This window comes from Ostrinia furnacalis, unplaced genomic scaffold (assembly GCF_004193835.3).
Source record: "Ostrinia furnacalis isolate ACB-3 unplaced genomic scaffold, ASM419383v2 OfSCF3063, whole genome shotgun sequence".
In the NCBI taxonomy this organism is placed as follows: domain Eukaryota; kingdom Metazoa; phylum Arthropoda; class Insecta; order Lepidoptera; family Crambidae; genus Ostrinia; species Ostrinia furnacalis.
Genome location: NW_021133302.1, coordinates 312475 through 327301, shown reverse-complemented (window position 1 = coordinate 327301; position 14827 = coordinate 312475). Strand labels below are relative to the sequence as shown.

At 37.3% G+C, this 14827-nt stretch overlaps 4 protein-coding genes across 5 annotated transcripts; 2 read left to right on the top strand and 2 right to left on the bottom strand.

The window, feature by feature from the left end:
- Window positions 1–1654: 1654 nt before the first annotated feature.
- LOC114357189 (uncharacterized) lies at window positions 1655–2990 on the bottom strand. The gene is made up of 2 exons (XM_028310694.1): window positions 2820–2990; window positions 1655–2744 (listed from the first exon to the last, which is right to left on the bottom strand). Exons 1-2 carry the CDS (start codon window positions 2821–2823, stop codon window positions 2350–2352), a joined length of 399 nt encoding a protein of 132 aa, XP_028166495.1. The 5' UTR covers window positions 2824–2990; the 3' UTR covers window positions 1655–2349.
- Window positions 2991–3859: 869 nt separating this feature from the next.
- LOC114357199 (caltractin) lies at window positions 3860–5652 on the bottom strand. 2 transcript variants are annotated; one of them, XM_028310708.1, is made up of 5 exons: window positions 5391–5652; window positions 4571–4664; window positions 4315–4488; window positions 4045–4157; window positions 3860–3961 (listed from the first exon to the last, which is right to left on the bottom strand). In XM_028310708.1, exons 1-5 carry the CDS (start codon window positions 5493–5495, stop codon window positions 3902–3904), a joined length of 546 nt encoding a protein of 181 aa, XP_028166509.1. In that variant the 5' UTR covers window positions 5496–5652; the 3' UTR covers window positions 3860–3901. The 2 variants fall into 2 exon arrangements, with proteins under 2 accessions (XP_028166509.1, XP_028166508.1); XM_028310707.1 differs by lacking the exon at window positions 5391–5652 and adding an exon at window positions 4865–5033.
- A 614-nt stretch (window positions 5653–6266) lies between these two features.
- Window positions 6267–7014, top strand: SmD1 (small ribonucleoprotein particle protein SmD1). Its single transcript, XM_028310718.1, has one exon. The coding sequence runs from the start codon at window positions 6353–6355 to the stop codon at window positions 6728–6730; it is 378 nt and encodes a 125-aa protein (XP_028166519.1). The 5' UTR covers window positions 6267–6352; the 3' UTR covers window positions 6731–7014.
- A 900-nt stretch (window positions 7015–7914) lies between these two features.
- Window positions 7915–13299, top strand: LOC114357203 (uncharacterized). Its single transcript, XM_028310714.1, has 4 exons — window positions 7915–8000; window positions 8763–8928; window positions 9823–9981; window positions 12779–13299. The coding sequence occupies exons 2-4, from the start codon at window positions 8764–8766 to the stop codon at window positions 13289–13291; spliced, it is 837 nt and encodes a 278-aa protein (XP_028166515.1). The 5' UTR covers window positions 7915–8000; window position 8763; the 3' UTR covers window positions 13292–13299.
- Window positions 13300–14827: the final 1528 nt, after the last annotated feature.

The window sequence follows — 14827 nt, the reverse complement described above, 5'->3', positions numbered from 1 at the left end:
ATAGTTATTTTTTAAACATAATAACGATATTTTTCACAATAACGGTGTTACAATAGTGTGAACCTTTCCTAATGTAACTTTTGTTGTCTGTGGTTAACCGGAAGCAAAGTCAATTGAGCGTTTTATTAATGTGGTAGGGATAGGATTAAGGAGGGAAAAAGAAATTATTATTTTAAATTTAAGCTGGCACCATAATTATTTTCCTGGATCCTAGTCCTAGAATAAATTACCTAACTTTGAAAGTCTACATAAGAGTATTTCTCAAAAAAAATGTACATTTTGAAAAAAAAAAGTGTGCTTGGAAACAGTTCAAAAGTTTTATATTTATAAATCATCACACAAAAAAAACACACACACAATTTTGAAGGATGAATATTAATCTTTAATATAACGAAGAATTATAGCTATAATCCTACTTATTACCAAATATTTAGATATTTTAAAAATAGTCCTTTTTTACCTTTCATACAAAAACCTGTTTGCCACCCTAGCTTTTTCATGTGTTTTTGTTTCATAAAATGCGATACGTAACTAAATTATTGTAAATTTCTTTGTATTATCGTTCTACAGTAATCGCAGTTTCTGTATCAAATTGATTTTCTATGGGGTGTCATAATGAATTGGCAATTTAAAGCAAAAAAACAAAATGAGTCGCTCTCATTTACTATTTCGTTATTTACTCTTTAGTTACGATTTATTTCTACTTTCCCATGGTTTCTGAACAATTCCGTATTTATTTTACACGGACAACAATAGCTGCACTCTGAATGGCTGTTGGCCTGACGTCTCCGCCATAACATCTATCGCGAAAATTAGTGAAAACGTGTGTGTTTTGTGGGATTACTTTTTCGTAACAGGCAGTAAAATCAGCGATTTTATATAGAACGGTAAGTCTTCATTTAACCATTTTTTGTAATACGTGTGGTACGAACATTTAGTAAGCTTTTATATTTGCTGTAACAAATTTTATCAAAAAAATACTTGTTTCTGATCTCATTTTGTCTAATATTTCGTTACGTTTTTTACGAATTTCGTTACGTTACGAAAAAGTACAACATAATGCTGAGTGTATACTGTTATTACCTGACTAAGCATAGTAATATTCACTACTTAATTTATTTCAAAAAATATAGAGCGTCAATAACAAAAGGATTGGATACTATCTGCTTTACAGAAGTGCCACCAGCAAAAAATTATCAAATCATTTAGATTACGTTTTTATGTGATTACTTCTTTTGTTTTTTTAGGAATGCCGCCAAAAACCAATGCCGGCAAAAGGCAAAAAGCTTACAGAGAACGACTCAAAATGGATAAACATGATGGAACAAAAATAATTTTATTAAAATAGTATGAATGATTACTCCCTTATTTTATTTCTAACCCCTTCATATTACCCCGTATTTGGGTACATACTTACAAATATTTCAAATTGAATAAATTTAGAGCATTCACAATATTTCGCCAATGTATAACAAGCCTTATGGCCTTACTATTTCGTTACTACCGTTTCGTTACGTACATTTTTTTTGAGAAATACTCATAAATGGGTCCTCCCCATTAAAAATAAAACGAGATTTTTAACGGGGTCAAAAAAGTTATGATTAGTATGATTGTTAAAAAATCATTTTTACAGACTAAAATATTTATTTACTTTTATTAGCATACAGTAAACTCGACGAAAATTCCAGTCAGTGTATTATTACACGGCATTATAAAATATCAATCTATAATAAAGTACATAATTATATTATGATCTATTTTAACAAAAGTTGTCAGAAAATGGCACAATAAGGCAAATAAATACTTTGTGTGACATCATAGTATTATTATTATGTAGTTAAATTAAGAGCAATATTGTAACCAAATTTTCCTAGTCTGTGCTATGAAATGGTAGTCTGATACTGATAAATAATGATTCATTCAGCGACAGTTAAAAGACAAAATATTGATACCTTAATCTATAAATAAATGAAAATTGTAAAATAATACAAGGCATATGGTTACTTCAGGCAACATTTTGGTTACAAAACTTGTTTATTTTTTAAATAGTGGACTAAAAACTAAATAGAAAATTATTAGAACAAGTCAAAGAAACTTAAAAGTTCATTGGAAGTCTTAACAACCCTTATCCAGGTACTTATAGCGACCTTCACCAAATTATCGGGGGGCCTGCCCACACTACATCTTCCATTATAACAAAATTACTGTGATAATATAATGTACAGAAGACAGCACATTAAGCTAAACATTTTGCCATCTAATACAGACAGTTATAATGCTATTTGAAACAAAAAAAAATATTTTGATGCGCTGTCAAGATACAAATCTAAAACGAAGTAAAAACTTTACTCAAGATACATGTTTGCTCTTAGCCTTTGTTAAAAGAGCTTCAGCCGTCAACGGCTGCCTCAATTTCCTGCCAACATTGTCCGATTTCAACTGCAGAACAATATCTTGAGTGTTTTTCAGTCTCTTCTTCAAATTTTCTATTCTTTTCTGCCTCGATATAATTTCTAAAGTAAATTCTTCTGTATCCTTAGTCATATCGTCGACTTCTATATTTGGGACAGTCTGTTTAGGCTTAAAACGGTAACTGGATATGGTTTCTAGTTGTAAATTCAAAATTTTGTTCTCCATCAAGGAAGTTTTCTGTTCGTAGTCGACGCACATTTTGCCGAATTTCTTGCGCGATTCTACCACTATATTCATGAGGTTTTCGCACTTCTCCTCCATTGTAAGGTCATCTGGAATGTTTTAAAATCATTTCAATAAGATTTACTTGGATAGAACTTAGTACTTTACAGAACAGCAATACACACCCATTTCTTGAAGAATTTCGATTTGTAATCGAGTAGCAAGTATAACGTCTGAGATTCTTTACACTAGCTATTGATAGCAATAACGATAGCTAATGAAATAAATGTTATAATTGAGTTTAATTATAACAAACTATAAAACAAGCTTCATCAACAACAACAACCAACTGCCATTTTTTTGATTTTGAAATTTTGAAAGTTGTCAGTACCAGCAGCGCTGACAGCTGTCAGTGTCAAAATAAGGTCTCTTATAATGTCGAAAATATTGTTTGCACCGGCTGTTTATAAGTCGTCGGACATCCGCAGACCAATAACCTTTTCTTATTGAAACCTGCGAAAAACGCGTTTCATTTTTAAATCATTTTGACCATTTTCTCGACACACACACTCAGCGAAATAAGATGATTGCGATTTAGTTGGTTTGTTACAGGGATGTTATGGATATCCGTAACCGTAACCGAAACCTATTCAAAAGTTTCGGATAAAGGCAGAGTCTAAATCTTAATATTTTTTTCGATATTTGTTACTTGACTGGCATTCCCTGGCGCTAACTAATATCCCTGCCTGTTTTACCTTTATCACAGGTGTCGTCATCATAGTACATAAAGTGGCTATGTGGGTCACGCAGCATATAATAACTATTAGAATTTTACCCTTTTAAAATTATAATATCCGTACCAACTGCAATTATCCGAAACTTTATGATAATCCGAAATGATGTCATATCCGTAACCGTAACCGAAACTTCATATCCTTAACATCCCTGGTTTGTCAAATCACCTATGTTTCCCCTAATCCACATAATTGTCCCCACTGAGATATTCCCACCGGTAGGGATTTTTCTCGATAATTCCAATAAATATTTTATTTCACTTTCCACTTTTTCATTGAATGATGATTTTGATTTTTTTATTCTAAAATAACAATGTTCCAATTACCATTTGGTCGTCCGACATCATTGAGTGTCATTGAGTAAAGCCAAGGAAAATGTTCATAGAAAAGTACCTTTTTACTCTTTGGTGTTGCCAGAAGAAACAAAACAATAGCTTAGTAGTTTTCATTTATTTAATCGTACTACATTATTATTAAGGAGTAACAATATTAACACAATTTTTGATCATCCTCATGAACTCGGATACAGAAATCTGAAAAGATATCACATAATTAATAAAATTTTCATGAATTTGTGTAACGTTTTACACAAATTTTACACATGTTTTATACTCACAAAGCCATCGTAGTCTTTGTCAGCATCGTCAATCATCTCCTCTATTTCCTCATCAGTCAAATAAGTTCCAAGGATTTGAGTGACTTCTTTCACGTTTTCAAAACTTATGAGACCTATAAAAAAAGAAAAACTCATAAAATTAGGCTAGATAAACTAACCAGCTAGAGGCAAGCATTACGAAAATATTTGATCAGAAAAAAATAATATTCAGATGACCATTCCAACCTAAAAATAAAAACAACTTGCGCTTTAAGTATTTAAAATTCGTACCACTGTCATCTATATCAAATAGGCGGAAGCTTTTCATTATGTCTCCATCGCTGTCTTGTGACATGATTTTTCTCATTATTGCCGTTTCAAAGTTCTCAAAACTAAGCTTCCCTGTGTCTCCTTTATCAACGCCTTGCACCATTTGTTGCAGCTCCTCTTTGGTTGGTTCATAGCCTGCAACAAAATGGGAAAAGTAAGGTAAGGGTAAGGTAATTAACAGTAGTTTTAAAATTTCCTGTATTTTACAAAAATATACCGAGAGCTTTAATAGCAACACGAAAATCTTCAGCTTTTATTTTCCCTTCACCAGTGTAGTCCAGTAGATTGAAAGCTTCACGCAGATCATTTTCCTGAAAACAAATAAAGGAATTTATAACTAAGTATTGAAAAAAGTATTGAGTATAAAGACTCAAATCTTCAAAGAATAACAGCGTAATAGCCGCAAAAATCTGGTGAAGAAAGAGTTTGTTATTAATATCTTCAATCTTCAAAACTTTTTCTGATAAATTATTTAAACATTACACGTTGTTACCAGTTGCTGACAAGGTACCTGCTCAGAAGTGAGCGTCAGTTTAGCCTGAAGCTGATTAAATGTTGGTGATTTTTGCAAATCTTCTATTTCCTTTTCGGAAAATTGAGCCGTCCCTGATAAATCCTCAAGATCTGTGAGATCCATTCTTTCTTTTATTATAACAATCTTACTTTTGGTACATGTAGTTAAATACAAACAACTGATCTATTTGGCTGCGTTGCTATGCTAACAAAAGGTAGGTGCTATCGAACAAACTGTTTAGGGTTACCATTTACCATTCTTGAATGTATTATTAATTTCATTCTAGGGTGTCATTAAACTAATTTTTGGACTCCCAAGATACTAAATATCAAATTCAATTCACCCATATTAGAGTAAGAGCTAGTGAACGCCAGACCTACGTCATTTTATAAAAGCTTTTTTAGGGTAGCTCCCAAAGCCACGATGACCCAAACTTCATAATTCACCAACATTATATCCTATATTGGGAGCATACGCTGACAAACTTTCAGTTCACTAGCTCCTAGTCTATCTATATAAGTACCTGTTCTAGGGTAAGAACTAGTCGAGCACAAATGGTTTTTTCCTTCTCTTCTGGTTCAACTTCTGCATCTGCTTCTCTTTCTGCCAAGTCTTCAGCGGGATTCATAACGTAAATTTAGTGTTCAGAGAACACTACAAAAATAGAAAAGAATAATAATAATTTGAAAATAATTTAAATTGCTTGTAACTGCTTGTAACTTTATTAACTTTTCTGCAGACAAAATTGCTTGATAAAAAAGATAATTCTGCAGATACTCATAGTGACAACGTTTATGTCATTTCTTGACTTGTCAAGATTTTAGACAGAATTTTAGAAATTATTTGGCCAATAAACTGATATAATGAAAAAAAAAAGAAAAGTTATCATGTCATGAATAAAACCTTTATGGTAGTTTTGGTAGATTTCTAGTTGTATATGCTGACAACACTTACGACGCCCGCCATCAGTGTTGCCAGAAGGTTACTTTTGTAACCTTTTTGGTTACTTTTGAACTGCTGTGGTTACTTTTAGGTTACACTAATGAAAAGGTTACTTTTAGGTGATTTTTCAGAAATTGTAGAATTAACTTTGCAGGTTATTCAGTAAAAAATATTAATAGTGACAATTTAAAAATTATGTCATAAAGTGCATTTAAACTTGAATTTTATTTATTATTTGTTAAGAAAAATTAGTTTTAGCGAATGTTTTTCGATAATAAAACGCAAATCCATGAAACGTTTTTATACGACTGGTCACTTTTCGTATTTAGATGATCAATAATTGTATTCATTTTCCATCCATGAACAACCTNTATAAAGGTTACTTTTTGTTCAAAAAGGTTACTTTTTTTATATTTCTGGTAATTTCTGACTAGACCCGACTGGCAACACTGCCCGCCATATTTTGTTTTTACGATTTGAGGTTATTTTCGCGGACTGACGCCGCTGTTGTTTTTAATAAAATTATCCACAAAACCAAAAACCATGAAGCTAGTTAGGTTTCTCATGAAACTCAGCCACGAGACGGTCACAATTGAGTTGAAAAACGGCAGTGTTGTGCACGGAACGATCACCGGCGTCGATGTCGCTATGAACACCCATTTGAAGGCAGTCAAAGTTACTTTGAAAAACAAGGAAGAACTGCAGTTGGAGACTTTGAGCATTCGCGGGAATAACATAAGGTATTTCCTGCTGCCAGACAGCTTGCCTTTGGAGACGTTATTGATAGATGACGCGCCGAAAGGTCGAGGCAAACGCGAAGGATTCCCGAGGGGTGGTGCAAGAGGTGGCCGAGGCAGAGGCCGTGGAGGCCGCGGCGGGCCCAGGGGCGGCCGGGGCGGCCGTGGTCGCGGTCGGCGATAAAGTGTTTAGCAAATAAGTCTCAATAACAGTCTAAGTTTGTGATTATAATATTAAGTCTAAGAGGTTATGTTGTTTCATTTGGGCACCTTGAATGATTTGTGTATCTGGAATTGTGTAGGTTACAGAAAAAGCAATTTAGAGTCATACGAAGAAGTTATGAACTTCGTTACTGGGTTCGAACATTCCCTACATCTTGGGTTTAAAATTGGAGCTAGTTTTGAACTTGTCCAAAATTGTATGCAATTTTGAAGAGTAGAATTAGTTTATTATGCTAAAACTTTGTGTCGAGTAATAATACATTATAAGGATGAATTGCCTATGCATAATGTAAGATTTGCTTAAGACTTGCTATAATTTTTAAGTAGTCTTTAGGCATGGCATTATCCCTTAAGTTATCCAAAACTATGAAGTAGCATTTTTATTGATATCCTAGTCTAAGATCGATTGCTATAGTATTTGTATTAAAATAAGTAAAATTGAAGTCTGTAAATAACATCTTTACAAATTAAAGTTTTTACAGTATTTCTACACTTGCTTTTTATTCTCAATATTTTCTCTTTTTTAATTTCTCGATAATACTTTTTAAACATTTATTTTTAACCTGGACCAAGTTTTTTATAAAACTAATACAATCTTGTTTACAGAAGTATCTGAAGGTAATTTTGATGATGATGAATATTGATAACTACCTTCAACCCGTTTAACTAGTTTGGGCGAAGGCCAAATCCTTCATTTTTCTATATTATTTTATGAATAGTTGTGCTCCTGCAGTTTTTTACTATTTTTTTTAGCTGACTAAGTAGTCTATTCATCAGAGGTAATGAAAGAAGAGGGTTAATTAAACTTTCTTGATTGAAATTGTTTTCTAAAGTGGATGAAGATTTTATCTCTATGCTTGAAGCCTATGTGCAGCCATGAACTTGCCTATGTCATAGTAGGTTCTACTTTTTGAGAAGGTATAATAATTAGCTTGTGCTATGTGGCAACAATAATAAACATACATAGACTACATGTAGGTTTGAGGTACTGGAGTTTGAAGTCACTTGTAAGGTATTCTCTTCCAGTAAACATCACTACTTTAGTAATACATACTTTTTACTCTATTCTAAGGTCCTAATGCCTTAACTTTTTTGATGTAAAGATCTTGTCAAACTGACTGACTCTCAGCTCAGTCAAAAGTCATCAACATGATAGTGATAAATAATTTGTGAAAATTTTAAAAGTTGCAAAAAAATAGATCAAAATTGCAAAGTGTATACAAAAGACGGATGTAAGTAACGACAATGTTAGCTTTCTTTGTATTGGTGGCAGTTTGATTCAATAAACTTATTTTATGATGAGTAAATACAGTTTCTAAGTTGATCGCACCACAGGTCAGTTGAAAATAAGTTCCTGATTCAAATCTCTTAGCAATGTTTCCTTTCGTGGACAGTTGCGGTAACATATTGATCAGTAAATAAGTATCTAGTAAAGGATAAACCCGCGTAATTTATCTAAAATGCTGGGACAATACCGCTCATTCTCAAGTGCTGACTATCCACCGGAAGCCGTAGTGTAGGCAGGGCTCCTATTCGGTGCACCGACAATCTGGTAAATGTTACTGGAAGCCCCTGCTTGCGGGCAGCGCAAGGCCTGCAGGGTAAATCTTTGATTGGGAGGCCTTTGTCCAACAGTGGACCATCCCAATCCTATTATCAGTGGCGTAACTATACTACCCGAGGCCAGTGACGAATTCTGTGCACGGGGCGTCGGAGCCCTTGGCGTATCTCGGGACTATCGCCCGGGATCATCGCGAGTGGGGCGGGGGATCGATTAGGGTCCGGGGGCCCGTGGCATTTTACCAGCCCTAAGCTGCCACCCTATAGTTACGCCACTGCCTATTATCAGCTGACAGCTCTTCAGTTACAGAGAGTATGTTCCTAATTAGGCCTAACAAATTGTCTTTCCAACAACCACCAGTAGGATGTCTCAACCACCACCACTGGTTGCGGTGTGGGTCACTGATAACTCCCTTGTGCCTTGTTTTACATAGAATGTCAAAATCAAAACATTTCAACGGGCAAGCGGACGACAAGATGGCGGTGGACGCGTATTCGCCGCCAGACGAGCGTCAGCGATCGGACCACATCGTTGACGTGGTGTGTCGCATCATGGACGATGACGGACCGCGGCCCATGGTGAACTGCAGGCCTGCTCAGGTATGGGGAACTAAACTATGTAAGTAGCAGCTTATGTGGTTGTATGTAATAGATGCGAGCAGTGGCGGACTAAGTAAGTACCTACGTCAGAGGCTGGCTACAAAGCTAAATGAGGCCCCCCAGCGTTCAGCAAAGTTAATTAATCTTGATGAAATTATGTAGGTACTAACTACTAAGCACATTTTTAGTCTTGTTTAGGATTTGATCAGGAGAACGTAGAGGCATTTGGGGCCCCATAAAGACCGGGGGCCAGGGGCGGGCCGCTCTTTCCGCCCCCCTGTTAGTCCGCCACTGGGTGCGAGTTTGCAGTTTTGCTTTGTTTAGTCACATCATCATGAGCTTTAGGGAAAGAAGTCAATCGGCAGCCAAAGAATGTGCTTAATGAACAAAAATCATCAAAGTTCTTTTTTAAAGCCATTGTTGGGAATTCCTTAATGTTTTAATAGAATAGAGCAACGTCTTTACTTACTTACTCCGCCATTTTCCGCAATGGTCAGTATGGTGACTATACTATGGTCACACATTAAGGCCCGGTTTCCACCAAGGCGGAGTAGAGCGGAGAAATGTTTTGAACAACCAATCAGATTTCCTGTTTCCTGAATAATTAAAGATTGGTTATTTACTTAAACCACTTCTCGGGGGGTAGGAAGTTCACCGGGTACCGGGTAGTATTTACAATCGTGACTGAAATTAGTGACTGAATTTCTTGCGCTGCTTCTTCTGGTCCACATTGCCCCGAAGCAGTAGTAGGGTTGACACGTGTAAAAGCGCCCTTGAAATAGATTTTTTTTTATCCACAACGAGGAAGCTCTTGGCCGTATCTCACCTGATGGTAAGTGATGATCAGGCCGAAGGTGTAGAATTAATGAGTTATGAGTTATTTTATCGATCCAGAAAAGCCGCAACGCCGCGGATCAGTTCCACGCTGACCACCAGGAGGCTTACGAGGCCCGCGGCCGCCAGAGCCGCGACCGCATGCAGTCGGTGCGCCTCCACAACACGGGATACCCGAAGATGCACGATGAACTGGACCGGAGGCGGTCTACTGCTAAGGTGACTTTTACCACAGAATAAGTACAACCTGTGCAAACGTTTATTGCGCCACTTGTGACGTCATTGGTGACCGCATGCAGTCAGTGCGCCTCCACAACACGGGATATCCGAAGATGCAAGAAGAGCTGGACCGGAGGCGGTCTACTGCTAAGGTGACTTTTACCACAGAATAAGTACAACCTGTGCAAACGTTTATTGCGCCACTTGTGACGTCATTGGTGACCGCATGCAGTCGGTGCGCCTCCACAACACGGGATACCCGAAGATGCACGACGAGCTGGACAGGAGGCGGTCTACTGCTAAGGTGCGTTTTAGTTTATTGTAGCAGTGAAATAGTAAGGCCATCTGTCCATAGAAAAACACAGCAGAAAAGAAAACGGACGTTTTGTAGCGTGATTGACGATGGACATAACAAATACCTATACAAATACGCCTATCGTCATCTGTAGGTACGTTGCATGCTTTCTTCAATGACTGATTGTGGACAGCGAGCCTAAGTTTGCTTTACACTCCGGCTTCCCAATAAGGTAGGAGCTGTTTATGACGTCACTTGGTGACCGCATGCAGTCGGTGCGCGTCCACAACACTGGATATCCGAAGATGCACGACTGGACCGGAGGCGGTCTACTGCTAAGGTGCCTTTTACCACAGATTAAGTACGAGTACAATCAGTAGGCCTAGGATGCGATTAAGGGCCTGTCCAGGAGGGTGAATTCGCCGCGAATCTTACGCGCGAACACGAGCGTATTGTATGTAAGTATGAAGAGATTTACGCGCGAATTTTCAACTCGCACGTGTCTTTTTCTTTTTGCGCTAGTATTGTAGTATTGGCTCCTAGTATCTCGCTAACGCGCGTATGGGTTCTACGCGCGGCGAGCTAATTGCGTACCTCGCTGGAATGCGACTCTCCCTCCCACTTGCACATCTTCTCGTGTCCGTACCAGAGCGTCGATGTGACGTCACGGCCGCCAGGTATGCTTAACCTGGCTTTACTCGACCGGGTTCTAAAGTCTTGGTGACCGCATGCAGTCGGTGCGCCTCCACAACACTGGATACCCGAAGTTGCACGACGAGCTGGACAGGAGGCGGTCTACTGCTAAGGTGCCTTTTACCACAGAATAAGTACAACCTGTGCAAACGTTTATTGCGCCACTTGTGACGTCATTGGTAACCGCATGCAGTCGGTGCGCCTCCACAACACTGGATACTCGAAGATGCACGACGAGTTGGACAGGGGCGGTCTACTGCTAAGGTGCCTCTTATTATCTAGGTTTAGCGTTTAACTCAGTCAGTGCCTGAGTTATGGGAGCGGAACGGGAGGGGTGATTTTGAATAGAAATCTGAAATCTCGCTGACATAATATGTATTTTGACGTAACAAAAAACAACGTCCCGTGCCGCTTCCGTACCTCAGGCACTGCTGAGTTAAGCGCTGGACTTAGGGGCCGTTCAAGTATTACGTAAGCACCAAGGGGGGGTGGGGGGGTCTCTGTATTGCTTATTTTGGATGACATGGGGGGTAGGGGGGTCTAGATGATGATTACGTCATCGTTAGTTATTTACGTTTTTTCGGGGATTCCCGCAAATAATACATATGCGTAGGAACTCGCTTTGAGAACTGATTAGGGGAATTACCGCACATTAGGGAAATTACCGTGCGCTATTCACTTGTCTAATAATTAACTCTCGTGCTGACACTGCCCATTGAAATTTGAGAGTCGTAGTCCGCATAAAATATTATTACTTATACGCGATTCCGGCCTCCCGCGCGCGTGTTATTTATGTTGATGCCTAATTTATGCAATGGACAACACGCATAAGTTGTAATATTAGGTTAAACTATGACTTAANTTCATGTTACTACGTCACATTTTCAAAATCCGCGCGGAAAATCGCTCCTAGCGGAAGAGGGCACTTTGAGCTTGAATATTTCAGTCATTTTTAAAGATATCAAAAAAGTAAAAATACAGTATTCATTCTAATTTTTTGTAGTATTTTTTGGCATCTTCAACAAAAATTGTGCGCCATGTCCATTATGTTTGTTATGTTCTTTTTTTCTGATTATATTTTTTTGTTCCTTACTCTATGTGTATCAGTTAAACCTAATATTTTCATGAATTTTCCTATTTTAAAAATGACAATATAAAAAACATTTATAACAAAATGTTTACGTAAGCATAGGGGGAGGGGGTAAGTGCTTTGCTTACTTTTGATGACAAGGGGGGCGGGGGGGTAAAAAATGGTAAGAAATCTGCTTACGTAATACTTGAACGGCCCCTTATACAGGGTGTTAGGTAAATGGGTATATGAGCCGACACTAGCCCATGTTAACATAAGCATATAAATGGTATGGTGAAGTCAGAAAATTGATATCTTCATTTTAATTATTTTAATTTTCATACAAATCGGATTTTATAAAATTTACTTTGTATGAAAATTTAAAAAAATAAAATGATGATAATATCAAATTTCTGACTTCACCATACCATTTATATGGCCATGTTAACATGGGCTAGTGTCGGCTCATATACGCATTTACCTAACACCCTGTAGAACCTAATCTAATCTACCAGAGGGGATTCGGCCTACATTCCCCACGCTGGCCAAACGGTTGACGCAGTCTGGCTTCTTAAGGGTAGGTAGTTGTGTGACGAAGCGAACTTGTGACATTGGCGACCGCATGCAGTCGGTGCGCCTCCGCGATGACATCATCGGCTAATCGAATAAATGCATATTGATAGGACACTCTTAATTTAAATCTATTACTATAGAAAATAAATAAATGTTTTTTACAACAGGTAACAATGACGCACGCGCAACGCACCGCAGTCCAGCAAGCAGCCTACAACCGGTGTAACGCTTGCATCAAAAACAAAAAGAGGGCAGAACCCAAGAAAAAGGCATTCACCCCCAGAGACTATAAGAAACGATCCAGACATCGGCAGGGGGGCGCTCGGATCACCAAACCAAAATCTAGGCAGAGAGCCAGGCGATCCCCTTGCCGGATTTACAGATTATCCAAAATTAGAACCAATAGAGGTTGTCAATGCTCAACCTTCCTCCTTGCTAAAGACAAAAAGAGCGGGACCAATGACATCCCTTTGAATTTGGAACCGCCGGTCATGACAGAAGATACTTTTGCATGTCGCGACTTGAAGGTGAATTATTCTGAAGCTTACAAAGATAAATCGAAAACTAGTAATTACACCAAAGATGGGTCTTCGAAACGTGATAACCCGGACACTGATCCTTCTGTGAGTAGCTATAACAGTTACGCGTCGCTTGAAGATGAACCAATGGTTTCAAATTAGTTTTTGGTGAATGCGTCTATAAAAATTAAATTACGTTTAAACTGTTATTGATATTTTTATTTCACTCTTCTAATTCTTACATAATGCTGAGAGAGAGAGAGAGACAGTAAGTCCGCCTATTGTATTAAACGGACCTAAATTGAAAATTGAACGGTTAAGCAGCTCACGTTAAAAAGGTCTAACAGAAAAGTTAAGTTTTCGGCCTTTACGCTAACGAAGTCGAGCGGCCTTCCCCTGAAGGAAAGTAACAAGGGATTCCCCTTATTACGGCTCTTACACCCATCACGCGAAACACAATAATGCTGAATCTGCTATCATGATGACGTCATGGTTATGGGTACTCGGTAAATATTCTTGATTTCAATAAGTTAAAATCCCACGCAAAACTGGCCTTAACCAAAGTTAAACTTTGTCTCAGTGGTTTGCAAAAGTTTTGTTACCCGGTTAGGCACTTATGGATGAGACAACAGCAAGCTTAAAACTGTGGTATTCAAAGTAGTTCGTTGTATGTTAAATCCAACGCAACAACCTATATGGGTCATTTCACAAAAATATGTCAACTCTTAGTCCGCGCCACATTTCACATGAAATATTTGTTAATATTTTATTCCAAAATTGTTAAATAACAGCTCGCAATGTGCTTTATTCATCACCCATTTATATTTTTTGAAACTATTTTTAAAACATCTTAAATTCCTTTTGAATGACCCAAAACGTCATTCCCTAGGCATGTCCGTACTCCAAAAGTTTGTGTTTTGGGACCCACATTTATAAAAACATCAACTTTATCCTTTGTTTTAATTAACGAATAATCTATTTAAATGTATATTACACCAAATTCTATTAATATTTTGCGGTTTCAATAAACAATAATTTGATTTTCTTTAGTTGAAAAAGAGTCTACAGCTTTTAGCGTCATTCCCTCGCCACGGACTGATTTTATAATTTTGCGCTTTAATATGTATTTAGAGTGAATGACATTTAGTTGAGTTTAAAGTACGATACGAAGTTATCCTCAGACCATACTGGCTTTGCGGTAGCCGTTTTTTGAATTAGTACAAACGTGCCAGTTGTTGCGGAAAAATGTGTTAATCCAGTCACTTCGTCAGTCCCTAGTTGAGTAGCTTTATTGATTACAATAAGAAATTGTATATAATTTAATTAGTATTTACGTGTGGTTTTTTGGCTATTTTCGGCACATCGTATTAAGCATCTTATAATATAAAGTTAATCTGCATTTGTGTTAAGTTTTACTCCAAATCGTCAGTCCCTAGACCGTCAGGCCCTAGCTTTAAACGGCACTTGGAACTAAATTACTAGTTAGGGAATGATGTTCTTTATATAGTGATAATAACAAAACAACTACATTATGTATATTAACTTATCTATAAATGTTAAGGTTATAAGTTTTATACTTTATTAGAAGTCATATAGGAGTAATGTAGTATGAAAAAAATTAAAATTATAATTTCTCCTAAAATAAAGCATAAAGTGACTGACTGGCCCTTTTAGACATAACATAATTAATTAATAAAC

What these genes read in the sequence shown, in the direction of transcription:
- LOC114357199 (XM_028310707.1), bottom strand. Translation starts at nt 4,990, where the DNA reads ATGGATCTCACAGATCTTGAGGATTTATCAGGGACGGCTCAATTTTCC. An exon ending in TGTTGCTATTAAAGCTCTCG is followed by an intron (nt 4,489 to 4,570) that starts GTATATTTTTGT and finishes ATTTTGTTGCAG; the next exon opens with GCTATGAACCAACCAAAGAG. An exon ending in ACAAAGACTACGATGGCTTT is followed by an intron (nt 3,962 to 4,044) that starts GTGAGTATAAAA and finishes ATATCTTTTCAG; the next exon opens with ATTTCTGTATCCGAGTTCAT.
- SmD1 (XM_028310718.1), top strand. Translation starts at nt 6,353, where the DNA reads ATGAAGCTAGTTAGGTTTCTCATGAAACTCAGCCACGAGACGGTCACA.
- LOC114357203 (XM_028310714.1), top strand. Translation starts at nt 8,764, where the DNA reads ATGTCAAAATCAAAACATTTCAACGGGCAAGCGGACGACAAGATGGCG. An exon ending in TGAACTGCAGGCCTGCTCAG is followed by an intron (nt 8,929 to 9,822) that starts GTATGGGGAACT and finishes TTATCGATCCAG; the next exon opens with AAAAGCCGCAACGCCGCGGA. An exon ending in GGAGGCGGTCTACTGCTAAG is followed by an intron (nt 9,982 to 12,778) that starts GTGACTTTTACC and finishes TTTTTACAACAG; the next exon opens with GTAACAATGACGCACGCGCA.